We start from the raw sequence: 15,717 nt of genomic DNA on the forward strand, positions 1-15,717 counted from the left end.
CATGATTTAAAAAAAATTTTTTTTTTACATTTATTTATTTTTGAGAAACAGAGTGAGACAAAGCATGAGCGGGAGAGGGACAGAGAGAGAAGGAGACAAAGAATCTGAAACAGGCTCTGGGCTCTGAGCTGTCAGCACAGATCCCGATGCGGGGCTCAAACCCACAAACTGTGAGATCATGACCTGAGCCAAAGTTGGAGGCTCAACCGACAGAGCCACCCAGGCACCCCTACAACATGATTTTTAATGGCCATATAGCAGTCCATCAAATGAAAGTACTGTAATTTATATAACAAATCCTTTATGGTTAGCCATTTAGGATGCTTCTATGCTTTACATATGATAAATAACACTGAAATGAACAACTTCCTTTATAAATCATCATGCACATCTTTGATTATTTTCAAATGGGCTCATTTTAAATAACCACGAACAATTTTGCAATAGCAATTTCTGCTCATTGTTTTTTTTATGAACTCAAACTTTCCCTTCAGGCAAAAGGAAAAAAAAAATGGAAAAGAAGTTCCTGGAACATCTGGCTTATGGTGTAATTTACTTTTGGTATTCAGCTGTGCTCCCAAATTTTGAAATGTTGTCTTTCTAATAGACTCATCCTAGATTTAATCTCCCTTCTGGAGATACAGATGCAAGTATGTTTTCTTCTGTGAACTTCCAGCCTGGGAGCCTTGACTATATGAGGGAAGCCATGCCAAACTGTACATTGGTTGCTTTCATCCACTTCTTCTCAATTTGTAAGTCCCTAGAAGGAAGGGACAGAAACTGAAAGAAAGGAGTTTTTGTTGACACCAAGAAGATCCTTGTGATAATGGCTGCCATTGAAAACTCTGATATGCCAGGCCTTTTACATATATTAGCTTTATAACCAATATGAGGTACAAATTATTATCCCACTGTTGGTGCAAGACTGTGGCTCAGAGCAGAGAGGGCAGTTCACACAGTCAAGTAAATAGCAGAGCTGCATTTCAGAACTTAGCTCACTCAAAGCTACCGTATTGTCTGTTAGTGAGACTCCTAGGTTTTTGAATTTTGAACACTGGGAAGATTTCACACCAAAACTTGGGGAGACATGTAGGCTTGCCAGCTTTTAGTTTTGCCACGTAAGGGCATCAAAACAGAAGCAACAACTAGCCTGTGATATCCTATCACCACCATTTCATTCACCAAAAGATATTTTAATGCCAAAAAGAGAGGAAAGCTATAGTCTCTGAAGGTAATCCTTTAAATTGTATGAATTCAGCTTATGAAGATCAGTAGATTGCACTTAATGCAATCCATCAGGTCACCATGGACCAGTGAAAAGTGGTTACCGTCTCTAGACCACATTTAAGAATTGCATGCAGGGACACCTGGGTGGCTGTCGGTTAAATATCTGACTCTTGATTTCGGCTCAGGTCATGATCTCCCGGTTCATGAGATTGAGCCTAGCTGTCAGCACAGAGCCTGTGTGGGAGTATCTCTCTCCTTCCCTCTCTGCCCCTCCTCCACTCGTGCTCTCACTCTCTCTCAAAAATAATCAATGAACTTAAAAAAAAAATCATTGCTTTCAGAAGTCATGTCACCATCAGTGCCTTGATGGAATGATTGCTCGGGCTTGGCTGACAGACATGGAAGGAGATCCGTGGCCTGCCTTCTGCTGCAGGAAGAAGCTGGCAAAACATTCATTCAGCCATTGAGAGTGGGGCATTCATGCCATTATTCTCTTCTCTATTCAGGGTAGAATTTTCATACTCTGGTCCTTCCCAAGAGGGTGGAAAGGAAGCGAGGACAGAGACAGAGGCTATAGATTCATTTCAAGACATTTAAGGGAAAAGGAGAAGGGAGAGAGATCTGGATACATGGGCAGAAAGATTTTTATACATGCTGATTCCTTAATGTGTCTCTGAGAAGTAGAGCTGTATTAGGTGGAGACCCCTTGTCGGTAAATAAGTGGATAAGTCAAAATAGAACTCAGGGATCTTTCAAGCTGGCTCTTTACTAATGTTATTGTTTTGATACACAATGTATGGGAGGTAAGGACAATGGGTTAATAAGTGTATGGTAATGTGTGTGGGTTTCACTTTTTCATTCTTGACGCCGTTCTGCTCTTTGCTGTGGTTAGTGCTAAGAAGAGAAAGAAATGAACCCAAGAACAAGATCAGAGATCAAAATATCAGGATTTAGCACACCACTTCCTGTTGACAGAATCTCTAACTTCTTCCTTAAGTCTCATGAGTGTGAAGTTCTGTTGTCTTAAGAGCAGGGCCCTATACCTTTCTCACTTTGGTTCCCAAATGACAGTCCATTGCTTGCTGCCAATTAGTGACAAAACTTTTACCATTCTGGGGGGATCTCTGAAAAATGAGGACAATATAAGAAGTTTCTCATAAAGTTTAATTTATTCAGTACAAGAGACCACATTTTATTCTGACACTGTCTACTTTTCTTTAATGTTAAAATATCTTTTCTTTTGTGGACCGTTGATAGTTGATTTTTTTTATTAAAAAAGCTTTTTTAATGTTTTATTTATTTTTGAGACAGAGAGAGACAGAGCATGAGTGGGGGAGGGGCAGAGAGCAAGGGAGACACAGAATCTGAAGCAGGCTCCAGGCTCTGAGCTGTCGGCACAGAGCCCCATGTGGGGCTCGAACCCACGAACTGTGAGGTCATGACTTGAGCCAAAGTTGGACGCCTAACCAACTGAGCCACCCAGGCACTCCCGTTGATAGTTGATTTTTAAATGCATTTTCACTTGGAAAACTTAAATAGTGGAGATTCAATGTCTACCCCCCACCTTTTGAAAAGATTGCACAGATCTATGAAGTACAAAAGTTGGGAAATACTGATCTAGGCAGTTTTATTATTTAGTTGCAGTCCAATTATTTAGTTACAGTCCCAGGAAATTACTGGCAAGAATCACATGAAAGATTTCTAAGAAGATTACACAGGAAGAGTTTTGCAACATAAAAACTTCTAAACTTATAGGTAGGATAACTTTCTCTATAATGCTAAAATTCAGACTTGGATTTTATTTACAAACACCTTCGATGTCATGGGCATATTCATGGATTAATTACTCCGAGAAGCAGTTCTGAGCTCTGCAAGCCCTATGCTCCCAATTTTTGTCTTTTTCAAAAAGAGAAAGAAAATGTCTTCTGAAAACCATGGAAGAGAGAGGAACTGATTCTCATCGCGGGTCTTATGAAAAAGAATGGTTTGGGTAATCTTAGAAGAGGAATCAACAGTTACTGGGACCTAACATGACTGATCAATAAATAAATATTTCATATTAGAATTCCTCTACTGATTGGTGGAATGAATAAACACACTGATTTTGGATTTCAGTAAGGGATTTGACAAGGTCACTTTTGATATTACTATTGGCAAGATACAGAAATGTCAGATGATTAATATCAACTTGAAAGAAGGTTTCCTGAGGTATGTCTCTGATAGCTATATTGTAATTGTCTATTTACTGGTCTGCTCCCTAAATAGAATTTAGGTTCCTCTCTGAGGGCAGGAACCAAGTCATTTTACTGACCATTGTATTCTCAATACCTTGAACAGCACCTGGCACATAGTAAGAACACTGTAAATACGTGGTGAATGAATGAATATCTTATGAAATGCCTTGCTTTTACACTTATAAAGCTATGAGAAGGTTCACTTAGATTCTTCCATGATGTGTTGCTAGGAGGAGGGAGTAGTGGACCCAATCTTAATAACATCAAATTTAACAGGGTTTCCATTTTGATACAAATAAAATATCTTACAAGCATAGGGAGAGTTGAGCCTTACCAGATGGTTTAAAAAAGACTTAGGAACTTTGCTTCTGTTAATGGCTGATAAGATAAACAGGATCAACTCTCTTGCTGAGAGCTTATCCAATAAAGCCAGATAAAATATAACACCTATCTCCTCAAAGCCATCAAAATACTGCTAGAAAACAGCTGATGACCTGAAATTCTATGTTCTTGAAGTGAAAACATCCTTCAAAAATGGATAATGAAAACATTTTCAGAAAAACAAAAACAAAGATTTTATCACTAGCACCTATACTAAAGAAAAGTGATCTCAGGGGCAAGCGTGGAGATATGGGAAGGAATGAGAAGCCGCAAAAGAGTAACTTCTTTGTGGGACAATATAAATGAATGTTGACTCTATAAAACAAATATAAAAACATCCTGTGGGATTACGACAACTATACCATATACATCCAGATGGTGGGGAGCGGTGTACAAGTGTTCAAAGGTCCTGGCATGAGGTATATACCAAGAAAGCAAAAATAACAGGTCACGTTGGTCTGTGAGAAGTCATTTAAGTAACTGTTAAAAGCATCACAAAGAGTGCACAACTGTCAAGGTAATGAAGGGGGAGCATGGAAAAATAACAAAGAATGATTAATTCAAAGGAAGCCTAGAAAGTAGAAGAAAGGTAATGTAGAATAGAAGGGACTAACAAAAGGTAAACAGTAAAACAAAAGATTTCAAGCTAAACATATCAATACTTATATTAAATGTAAAGGAACTAAGTTGTTTACTTAAAAGACAAAGATTGTTATACTGGAAAAGAAAAAAAAAGTGCCTAGTACATGTTGCTTTGAAAAGACATATCTGAAAGGTAAGAATACAGAACAATTGAAATCAGAGAGGTGGGAAAGACCTAACTGATATGCATGGAACAGTGGAACCAACCACAGAATATACATTCTTTCTAAGCACATGTGAACATTTATAGGAATCAACTGTGTGATGGGCCATAGAGTAAGACTGAAGATTTTTCAAAGGACTGAAATCACACATAATGTGTTTTTCAACTTGAGTAAAATGAAGCTAGAAAGTGCAATAATATATCACTAAAATTTCCCATATGAAATTATTAAATACAATTCTAAATAACCCATGTAACAAAGAAGAAATCCTAGTGGAAATTATAAAATATTTTTCAGTCAACTAACTTGAATTATAATTTTTTAAAAGTAAAGTAAATAAATAAAACATTTTCCACTGAACAATAATGCAAATAATACATATCAAACATGGGGGATGCAGCTCAGACATACTTAAAAATATAGCATAGCCTGGGGTGCCTGGTTGGCTCAGTTGGTTAAGTGTCTGACTTTAGCGTGGGTCACGATCTCATGGTTTGTGAGTCTGAGCCCTGCATCGAGTTCTCTGCTGTCAGCACAGTGCCTGCTTTGGATCCTCGGCCCACCCCACCCCACCCCCCCATCTCTCTCTCTCTTTCTCTCTGTCAAAAAAATAAACATTAAAAAAATACGTATATATAGTATAGCATATAGTTTAGAAAGAACAATGGTTTAAAAAAACATCCATCTACAGAAATTAGAAGAAATTAGGTGCCCTGTAATCCTATAAAATAAATAAGATATAGACCTATTTGGAATTAATGATAACTGTGCAGTTTAGACGTCTTCTCCCCACACATGTCAATAACAGAACAACTTGATCTAGTCCCAACTTCGGGTTGTCTTCTCCTGGTGTTTTACCCTCTGACAGTATGAGACGGAGAATGAGATATATATTTGTACAATTCCAAATCCACACTTAAAACATTACTTATCATCTAAAAGTGTAAGAACCACAACAAAACTTGGGTTACCAGCAAGACCACCCCGGTTACATTCACCAAAACGACATGTTCTTCAGCTATTGCAACAACATGATTTTTTAAATGTTTGAACTCTGAACAATGTGGCTGCCTCAGGCACGTTGCACCATATTCTGCTGTGTATAAGGTGCAGTTAAGAGAAATGAGGACTATCAACCTGGAAAAGGAAGAAAGCAGTCTTCAAATAGTTGAAAGAAGTGGGAACTAGATGCAGTCTATGTGACTCCAAGTGACAAAGAAAGGACAAGTACCATGGTCAAGCTTGGTCTAGAGGAGAACTTTCTTTTTTTTTTCTTTTTTTCTAAGTGTATTCATTTATTTTGAGAAAGGGACAACATGAGTGGGGGAGGGTCAGAGAGAGGGAGAGAGAGAATCCCAAGCAGCCTCCACACTTGTCAGCACAGAGCCCCATGCAGGGCTCGAACCCACGAACCACGAGACCATGACCTGAGCCGAAATCCAGAGTCAGACACTTAACCGACTGAACCACATGGGTGCCCTGAGGAGAACTGGAAAGTCAGACTTCAAAGGCTTTGCTGTGCCTGTCATCACAGGTGTACTGACTGTGGACAAGATGACCACTTAGTGGAGATGTTACAGACAGAGTCCAATGGGAAGTTACTTCTTCACATTCCCTTCTATACTCAAGAGCCATGGATTCTAAGAAAGTCTTCATTTTAGGATTCTCAGCAATGTTTCTGTTTGTTTGTTTGCTTTGGCCCAGGGTGGGAAATCCTCTCTTTTGGGTAAGATATCTTGTCTTCAGAAGGTGCCTTCCAAAAGGCACCTCTGTCGATAGAAGGAAGCAGCACATTGACCTGTTGGCATCATTAGCAAGAATATAACTTAAAAAATTTTTTTTTAAATATTTATTTATTTTTGAGAGACAGAGAGAGACAGCATGAGCAGGGGAGGGGCAGAGAGAGAAGGAGACACAGAATACAAAGCAGGCTCCAGGCTCTGAGCTGTCAGCAGAGAGCCCCATGAGGGGCTTGAACCCATGCACCGTGAGATCATGACCTGAGCCGAAGTCGGACGCTTAACGGACTGAGCCACCCAGGCACCCCAGCAAGAATACAACTTGATCCAAATGCCTCCTTCCCTTAGGAAAGCTAAGGATAAACTTGCAAAAAAAAGAGTGGGGGGGGGACACTTCCAAGCAAGGATGGCCTCAAGGACAGCTCTAAAACAAAATGAGGGGGACAAAAAGGAGATACAAATCAGCTCAGCCAGATGGAGGAAGTCCTCATTCAGAGGCAGAACAGCCCTCTGTTGGACTAGGACCCTGTGGTCCTCTGTGTTCCCAGTTGGCTAAAATCCTTCCTTTCCCCCCACCATCCAGCCCCACTAGTCACGGCTCCTGCAGTAGCTATATGCCAAGGTCAGGAACTGGATCCATATTACTCACTGCTGAATTCTTCCATGGCCGGTACAGAATGTGCCACCCAGAAGGCACTCTGTAGAGTTTTGCTCTTTCCTTATTCTTTTAATGAATGTAAATAAAGTACATGCAAAGGGACAGGCACTAGGCTAGGCATTTAGTGCACAGGGAATAAAACCCAAAAACCAGATTAGGTTCATGCCCTCATGAAGTTCATTCATGGTCTATCGGGGGAGACAGAACAATTAAAAAAATTTTTTTTAATGTTTATTTATTTTTGAGAGAGAGAAAGAGAGGTAGAGAGAGAGAGAGAGAGGGAGAGAGAGAGGGAAGTGTGAGCGAGGGAGGGGCAAAGAGCGGGAGACACAGAATCTGAAACAGGCTCCAGGCTCTGAGCTGTCAGCACAGAGCCCGGCACGAAGCTCGAACTCACGGACTGTGAGATCATGACCTGAGCCGAAGCCGGACGCTTAGCCGACTGAGCCACCCAGGCGCCCTGAGACAGAACAATTTTAAAAATAAACAATCTGGGTTCAGAATTATGAATGGAGCTAACTGCAAGTAAGGGGTGAATATGGTGGTGATGGAAGATACTCAGGCTGGGAGGTGAGAAGTGACATTTAAGCACGTGTCAGATGGATGGCAAGGGGACCTGCTGTGTGGCGAACTGGATGGAGAAATAAATGAGTGAAGAGAAGGCTGGCAGGAACCTCTCCTCCTGCCCAGGTGAAAAGGGCTAAGAGTCTGAGAGTGCGCCGTGGCTATTTAGTGCCACGTGCAATGCAAGATTCATGTTGTTCACTTTTAAAAACAACCCTAGGGCTGGGCTCCCTTTCTTTAGAAGAGGAAACAGAGCCTCACGGAAAGGCTAGGAAGTAACTGAGTCAGGATGTGAACTCAGTTCCATGAGGCTTTACAACTCACCCTCCTGATATGTGTACCCCCGGCCCTGTCGGAGGGCAAGGAACATCCTTACCTAGAGTTCCATGTCATGGCAGCTTTGGCCCGCCCCTATGGAGCCCCAGGACTGAGCAGCTGAGAAGCCTTGGGGGCTGCTACCTGGAGAAGATTTGCTTCATCTCTGGTGGGCGTGCACATATCTGGAAACCCACCAGGGTGCTCAGCCCCAGCCCCAGTGTGGGAGCCATTGAGAAAGAGCCAAGGGCCCCAGCCAAGAGCCAAAACCAATCCTTCACCCTCACCTAGAAAGCTATCTGACATCACAGCTATCCTGACTGAATCCTCCTGGGCTGGTGAGGCCACGAGGCCCGGGGAGGCACCCGCACCTGGGATATGCACATGGCTGACGGAAGGGAGCTGGGTGTGTGGAAAGAAGGAGATCTCAGGTCCAGCCAAGGAATTCAGATCCTCACCCCACTGTTTCCTGGCCTGGAGCCAGCAACGTCTCCCCACCGCAGGTGTCTGTGTGGCTGGGAGGGCAGACAGGAGGTGCCGTTGCCCCACATAAGACCCCTGTAAGGGCTTTGTCACCACCCCACCCAGTTCCACCATACGATAAGGTCCACAAGTCATGGCTTCCCACCTGGTCCCCTTGTGCCTGGAGATAGCTCTGAGCCCAGGAGCACTGCCTTCGCAACTGGGCGGGCTGAGGGCAGATGAGCAAGGCTCATCTGAGATCAGAGACAATTTCCCCGACTCCCTGTCCCAAATTCTCTCTACCTCCATACAAGATAGACTCCTCCTGCCTCCCCCACGTCACCCGTGACTGGAGTCCTTGTCCTCCTCCTGGCCCCTCAGCACATGCTATATTCAGCCATAGTTGGGGACGAGTATATATTCCCCTGGGCACTTTATCCTACTCCTGAAGTTCTTCCTTTCTTGATAAAAAGCACGAATCGCCAGCATTTCTGGGGTTCCTTCTGGTGTGCCAGGCAGGATGAGCTAAGTGCCTTTACCTCGGTATTTTTATTATTTTACAGCTGAGAAGGGGTCTATCGGGGTGGAGTCACCCACCCGACTCTCTACGTATTAAGTGCCAGGGCTCAGGTGAGATTTGAAAACAGGTAATCTGACCCCCCAAGTGAGATATTTTCTTATCCCTCTGGATATGCCAACACCCAGTCTTTATCAGAATTCCGGCCTCTCAGCCAGGTGTCGAGCACACAGAAGACACGCCCCAAGCCCAACCCAGTGGTGGCACCCTCTGGGGCTGTCGGCATCGTTACTGGTGGTTGGTAGGGTGTCAGGGTTCCAGAGAGCTGGCTCTTGAGCCCGTGAGTCATGGTGCGGTCAGGTACCATTGCCCTTATAAAAGGAAAGTATCTCTCCCAGCTGCAATTTTCTTCTTTGCAAATGAGCATGGTAATACCCACCCTGAAGTGTTTTTTTGAGGTTCAAACAAGGCTAAAACAGGGAGGGACCAGTACATAATATACTGATTGCCTTTTATATTTTGCCTAAAGCAGGCAGTAGAGGGGCTCAGAGCCGCTGGAACAAGGCTGCCTGATGCTCCCACTTTGTGATCTTGAGCAAGTCTCTTGACATTCTATGCCTCAGTGTCCTCTCTTGTAAAACCACTACAAAACCAGAATCTAGGGGCGCCTGGGTGGCGCAGTCGGTTAAGCGTCCGACTTCAGCCAGGTCACGATCTCGCGGTCCGTGAGTTCGAGCCCCGCGTCAGGCTCTGGGCTGATGGCTCGGAGCCTGGAGCCTGTTTCCGATTCTGTGTCTCCCTCTCTCTCTGCCCCTCCCCCGTTCATGCTCTGTCTCTCTCTGTCCCCAAAATAAATAAAAAACGTTGAAAAAAAAAAAAACAGAATCTACCTCGCAAGGAGATTACATTCCAAGAGACTGAGGGTACTGACTGCCGAGTCCCAATGCCTAGAGCAGAGCTCGGCAGAGGAAAGGATCTCAGCGAAGAATGAATGGATAAGTAGGCGAAGGAACGTGGCCCCTGGCACAAATAAATACCAATAGATAGTGACCGTGGTGGTTGTATTAGCCTTGCTCTTATCTCTGCCTGGCATGCCTCCCCTCTGGCAAGACCAGCACATCGGCCAAGAATCTCTTCCTCTGGATTTTATATTCCTCTCCATTCAACATTTCAGCCTGTCGGAGATGGGAGATGGATGGCAGGAATGCCAACTCAGGACAGCCTTCCCCTTCCAGATCTTCCAGACCTCTCTGGTTGCCTGCGTTCACACACACACACACACACACACACACACACACGCCCGAGTCAGAAAAAGAATTTGACAGTCACACCACCGGCTCCTGCCGGCGAAGAGTTTTTCTGTGAACTAAAGGTCTTGTTATTCACTGTTCGGATTGAATTCTGTCAATTATTATCCACCTGGTTATCTCTCCAGAGGTCACGGAAAAGAAAAAAACGTGTGTGTGTTGTGGGTGAGTACGTCTACGTGTCATGTGTTGTTTCCATGTGTCAGGTGGCCTTGGGGGAGCTGCTGAATGGGAAGAGGTCTGGTATTTATAGGGATCGGCTCCCCGGTTTCAATGACCCACCAGGAAATACATGCCTGCGTGAGTGTGCTTAATCCGTGCTCATCCGAAGCGTGCCGGGGTTCCTTTCTCCCCCTCCCTCCTTGCCTCTCTGTTCATATATCCCAGGCTGCCTCCAGCCAGCCTTTGCCCACTCGTCTCGCTGGTCCTGAGCACACAAAGGTGCAGGGCGTTTCTGAGAATGAGCACCTTCTCTGAGACAGCATGGCTCTGCCTGGCTGTCCCCGCAGCACTGGGAGGAATAGTTCTTTACAAACTCAAGAAGAGCCCGGGGCAGGTGGGGAGGAAGGTGGTCTGCCTGGTGGGCCTCTGGGCAGGGGCTTACCTGCTCAGCCTGTCCCTCTTCTGGGGCTGTGTCTTCTTCCCCCTGTCCTGTTTCCTCATGTCTGCTTACTTATCTGGCCACGAGTTTTTACCTGTGGATCAAAAGGCGGTGCTGATCACAGGTAAGCGGACAGCACTGCAACTCTCACTCAGGGCAGGATCTGGCATTTGCCTCGCCTCAGCGTCACTTTTTCAAAGTAGGTTTCCAGATAAAATACTTGGCATGGAGTAAATGAAAGGGCATCCCCAAGTGTCTTTCACTACAGTGTTTTGCTTTGCTTTTTTCACGAGATGCTCTTGAAGGGGCCAGTGGTTAAGACGGACTGGGAAAGTGACATGCGGGAAAGTGACATGCGCCTAAGCTGTGATTTCGCTCATTTCCCAGGCTAAATAGGCATCTGCAGACCAGCGGTGTTTCGTGTGTTTCGTTGTACACAGGAAAGTTCCATAGGTTTCTTCAGGCTGAAACGGAACGTTACTCTCAGATTAATGTTTGGCTGTGTTCTAGACTCGGGATCTTATTCCTTAGAATGTGCAAGAAACTTGCAATGTCAGCCTCTCCTTGCTCTTTGTTGTATTTTTTTTTAAATGTCGAAGGGACTCTTACCTAGGATGAAATTTTGCGGTTTGCCTGGCTGCTGTCAAGAAACTCGTATCTCATCTGAGCCTTTTGTCTTCAAATCTGTCATTAGATGGCTAATGTTTCTTAATCGGATCAAGTTGGCAGTGTGTCCAGAAGGCAGTAGCTTGTTAGTTCAGCTGCCAGCTTTTTTTTTTTTTTTTTTTCTTTTGTGTTTCTTTTTCCACTGCAAGTGTGAGGCCAAATTAGATTCCTCTGTGCTGTAAAACTGGTTTGTTTGGTTGTGAAGTTAGAGCTCAGATGGGGCTTTAATTAGGATTACCCACCGATATCCTGACCCAGAAAGTCCTGCCAAGGTGAGGCATCCGCTGTGGAATCCCTTGCGGGGAGTTTATCACCCTGAGGCTGTGACCCGCTGGGATGAAGGCAAATTTGGGGTGTGCATGAAAGCCAATCAGGGACCTTCTCAATTTACTGAGAAATGGACTCAAAATGGTCCATTTTGCCTTTTACATGAACCCAGTAGTGAAATTCTCTCTTAAAATAAGATGTAAATTGGCACGTGTTGGAATTTTGGAGTGCTATGGAAAACAGGCTTCTTCAATGGAAACAAACAAACAAAACAAACAAAAACCCCAAACAGATTGAAGGTAGAAAATACAGTTGGTCACTGGGACGTTTATCCACATGAATGTCTACTATCCCCTGGAATCATGCCTCTAGAAGACTGGATAGGTTTCCCACTCTTTCACTTGAATTTTCAGGGTCGGCTGGGTGAAAAGCTGTTATCATAGTCTAAAAGTCTCTGTTCTGTGTATAGTGACAAGTACCCATGCTCTTCAGAATAATTCCAGGTTTGTATTTAGTGTACTTTCCCAGTTGTGTGAAAAAAGACAGAACCATTAAGCATGTTAAAAAAATATATATAACAGTGATGCTGTGGTTGATGCTAATGGGACATGATCTCTTGGAAGTCTAAATATTCCTGGAAAATCCATTTCAGGAAGCAGGACTCCTCAGGCTGATAAATAAAAATATTAAACCTTAGGGACTCTGGCAAACTTCAAGGTAACTGATAAAACAGGAATTTTCTGTTGCTTATTTATCTTATCAATGTTCTTTATCCTCTGCTTTCGAAGATGTAGGGATACAGAAATGTACAAGATACACATCCAAGTCAGTTAGCCTACATCAGCCATTGAAATGTCCTGACTTGTGTTTCATTGCGTGTAAAATGACTGATTCAATTAGGAACTCAAGCCCAGTGACTAATCTCTCCGTGAAATGCTTAGCAATTAGAAACCTTAGAATTAAGAATGGAGCTATGTCCATTTAAGGGTGAATGAAATGTCCCCTTAAGAATTCTTTGTCCTTCTCATGAGGAATGCCATAGATTCAGTGTCATTCGAGAGAAGGTTTCAAGACCTTTGTACTAAGTGGAGAAATGTAAAATGAATTCGTCTAGTAAGACCACAGCTCAGTAACAAATAAGTCACCATGACTTGAAAGAATCTTTGTTTCGGGTTGGCTTATGTTACACATCGATGCACATTTTAGTGTGGTGGGGAGGGGGAGGAAGGAATGTGGCAGTGTGTATCAAAAGCCACACATTTTATTTCTTTATCTGATAATTTAAGATTTAGAAACTTCTCTTGAAGAAATAATCGGAAATATGGTAAAAGGGTAGGCGCCAAACAAAACGGCATATTCACAAAGTTTACAATCATGAAATATCAAGGGCAGTAATAAGAATGGTGACAGGTTACGGTCCATCCTCCGGGTGTTACAATGGACGAGCATTAAAGATGATGGGGCGCCCGGGTGGCACAGTCAGTTGAGCGTCCGACTTCAGCTCAGGTCATGATCTCACAGTTTGTGAGTTTGAGCCCCACGTCACGCTCTGTGCTGACAGCTCAGAGCCTGGAGCCTACTTCAGATTCTGTGTCTCCCTCTTTCTCTACCCCTCCCCTGCTCATACTCTGTCTCTCTCTCTCTCTCAATAAACTTTAAAAAAAATTTTTTAAAAAAAGATGAAAACCACAGGACTGTGTCACAGAATGGAAAACCAGGTTAACGGGAGACCCAGGGGATCCAGGTGTTTGAATAAATCTGTACCCACGGCACAGGGGTAGGGAAACACTGGAAGGAAATTGTGAATGGCTGGATTTGAGCACTTGGATTTGTTTTCCCCCTAGAATTCCTCCAATGCAGTTATATTCCTCATATAATGAAAACATTTTAAGAAGAGAGCACATTAAAAGGATGAAGTCTATTTTAGGATATTATGGGCCCAGAGATAGGAAAATTACAAGGAGAAGTTCAAATAAGTAACTTTTTTCTTTGAGTCCCTCATTTCATTTTGCTAAGACATTCAAACATCTTTTGTTTCAGAGACATATAATTATAGTAAGAAGAAATAAGCAAGCACAGAGCTTTTGAAATGTCATGTTTGTCTTCAAGGCATCTGAAGCTGCACTGGCCATTCAATTTTTTAAATGGCGGTGAAATTCGTGAGGAGCGGGCCCATAACAACTGCAACAGCATCTCAGGCACAATATAGTGGGGAAAATGTTGAAGTCCGATGGGCTTGGATTCGAATCCAGCATTTAGCTTGCCTTAGGCTGTGTTCTCCAGAAGCAGGGCTTGAGATGAGGATCTATGTGAAAGGGATTTATTGGGAGCGTTTCCAAGGAACGTTGGTCCTGGGGTCTGGAAAATGGACGGGCAAGGGGAAGAAGCCAGGCTGTCCCCATTGGGGGCCAGGGAACTGTAGTCCCAATCCCCTCACACCTGTCAGTCATTAGTTAAAGATTGTCACCCCCGCCTCTGAGGTGGGGAGGAGGGTAGGCTTAAATTTCCACCACTTGTGGCTTTCCGGGGCCACCCACAGGCAAAGTGAGCTCTAGTATCTGGGGGCAACATGTTGCCTGCTGACAGTGAAGTGATCCATGGATTAGAGCTAACAAAAATGGCCAAGGGATCTAGAGTAGTGTGACATTACCTGTTACATACTTCTTAGTAGCTGTGTGACCGTTGGTATCCATCTTTGGACTTTTGAACTTCTGTTTTCTCCTCTGTAGACTGGAAATGACCATAGATAGACACACACACACACACACACACACACACACACACTTATAGATGGCATTAGTGGAGGAGAGAGAGGAAGAAGGAAAGGGGGAGGAGAAAAAAGAGGGAGGTGATTTTGTGTATCAGGTGGTGAGGGGAAAGGTTTAAGTGTGGGGTTAGGTAGAACAAAGAGACAACAAAAAGAAAAAAGGAAAAGGCTGACAATGAAATGGAGAGAAGAAACATTCATTTGTTTATTCGAACAACATGAACTGAGTGTTCACTATGTGTTGTATATTGTCCAGAAGCAATGGGGGAAGAAAAATAAAGACCGTGCAATTGTTATGTTGCCAAGTGATGCGATCAAAGTTCTCAGTTTCCCTTGACTTTTGACTCACATTCCCTGGATTCCTCCTCCTCCTCCTCCTGTGAGGTGGTGCCTTATCCTTGTCAGCCTACTCTTTGAACTTGGTAGAAATGCAAAGGTAACTTTGGTTTTCTGCCCTCAGGCCTTTCATCCTGGCCCCTCCAGTCTCCCCCACCTACCTCCATTCGGTATCTACTGTGTGCAGGGAACACACCCAGAGGGCTTGGCAGTCTGATGGGAGAGATGTGGCCATACCTAACCTTGGCTGTGCAATGGGACAGGGAAATGTCTCTGGGAGGATTCCCGAGTGCCTGGAGCCCAGGGGTGGGCGCAGCTCCTGTGTCAGGAGGCTGGGGAAAGCTTGACAACAGACGGACCTCATTAGGGATTAAAAAGTAGCTTTCCAGAGGGAAAATAGGAAGGTTTTCCAGGCCAATTGGTTAAGCAGTTACTATAGAACACAACTAGCACTTGTTAAAACTTGTTGAGTTGGATAATTTTTAATTGGAATTTTCAAAACAGCGCACAATGGGGATGGAATGAAGGGCTGGAAGAAGGATCTGTTTTATGTAGAGGTCCTTATTTTATGCTCCAAACAAAGGGTCCTAGGTGGGTAGTGACCCCTTCTGGGACTTCCTAATTAGTCCAATTAAGGTTCTAAAATGGAATACAGTCAGTATCCCCTTGGGCTTTGGGCTTCTTTGGATTTAACAGATTACTAAAATGGATAAACATTGACAGTGGAACATGGGATTAAAAAATGGCATCTCTGTGCTCAGAGCTTCATATTTTATATTTGAACTCAAATAACTCAAATAACTTACATCTTGCAAATAAGGACACTATGTGTCCAAAGTCACCATGACACTAAGTAGCAGAGGTAGGCTA

The 15,717-nt window shown here is 43.7% G+C and overlaps 2 protein-coding genes across 3 annotated transcripts in view; one reads left to right on the forward strand and one right to left on the reverse strand.

Moving 5' to 3' along the window:
* The window catches only part of SDR42E1 (short chain dehydrogenase/reductase family 42E, member 1), a 59,510-nt gene that overhangs the window by 17,631 nt on the left and 26,162 nt on the right, over positions 1-15,717 (reverse strand). The window contains exon 1 of one of the 2 annotated variants that reach the window (XM_058706664.1): positions 10,815-10,910. The exons of the other annotated variant lie outside the window; for it this stretch is intronic. The gene's annotated coding sequence lies outside the window, so the exon portion shown is untranslated. Of the gene's footprint in view, positions 1-10,814; positions 10,911-15,717 lie in introns of those variants that run through there. 2 annotated transcript variants of the gene reach the window in all.
* HSD17B2 (hydroxysteroid 17-beta dehydrogenase 2) overlaps positions 10,523-15,717 on the forward strand; it is an 86,401-nt gene continuing 81,206 nt past the window's right edge. The window contains exon 1 of the mRNA XM_058706668.1: positions 10,523-10,935. Within this exon, the coding sequence (XP_058562651.1) occupies positions 10,671-10,935 (265 nt within the window). The 5' untranslated portion in view covers positions 10,523-10,670. The remainder of the gene's footprint in view (positions 10,936-15,717) is intronic.

This window comes from Neofelis nebulosa, chromosome 17, assembly GCF_028018385.1.
Source record: "Neofelis nebulosa isolate mNeoNeb1 chromosome 17, mNeoNeb1.pri, whole genome shotgun sequence".
Lineage (NCBI taxonomy): Eukaryota > Metazoa > Chordata > Mammalia > Carnivora > Felidae > Neofelis > Neofelis nebulosa.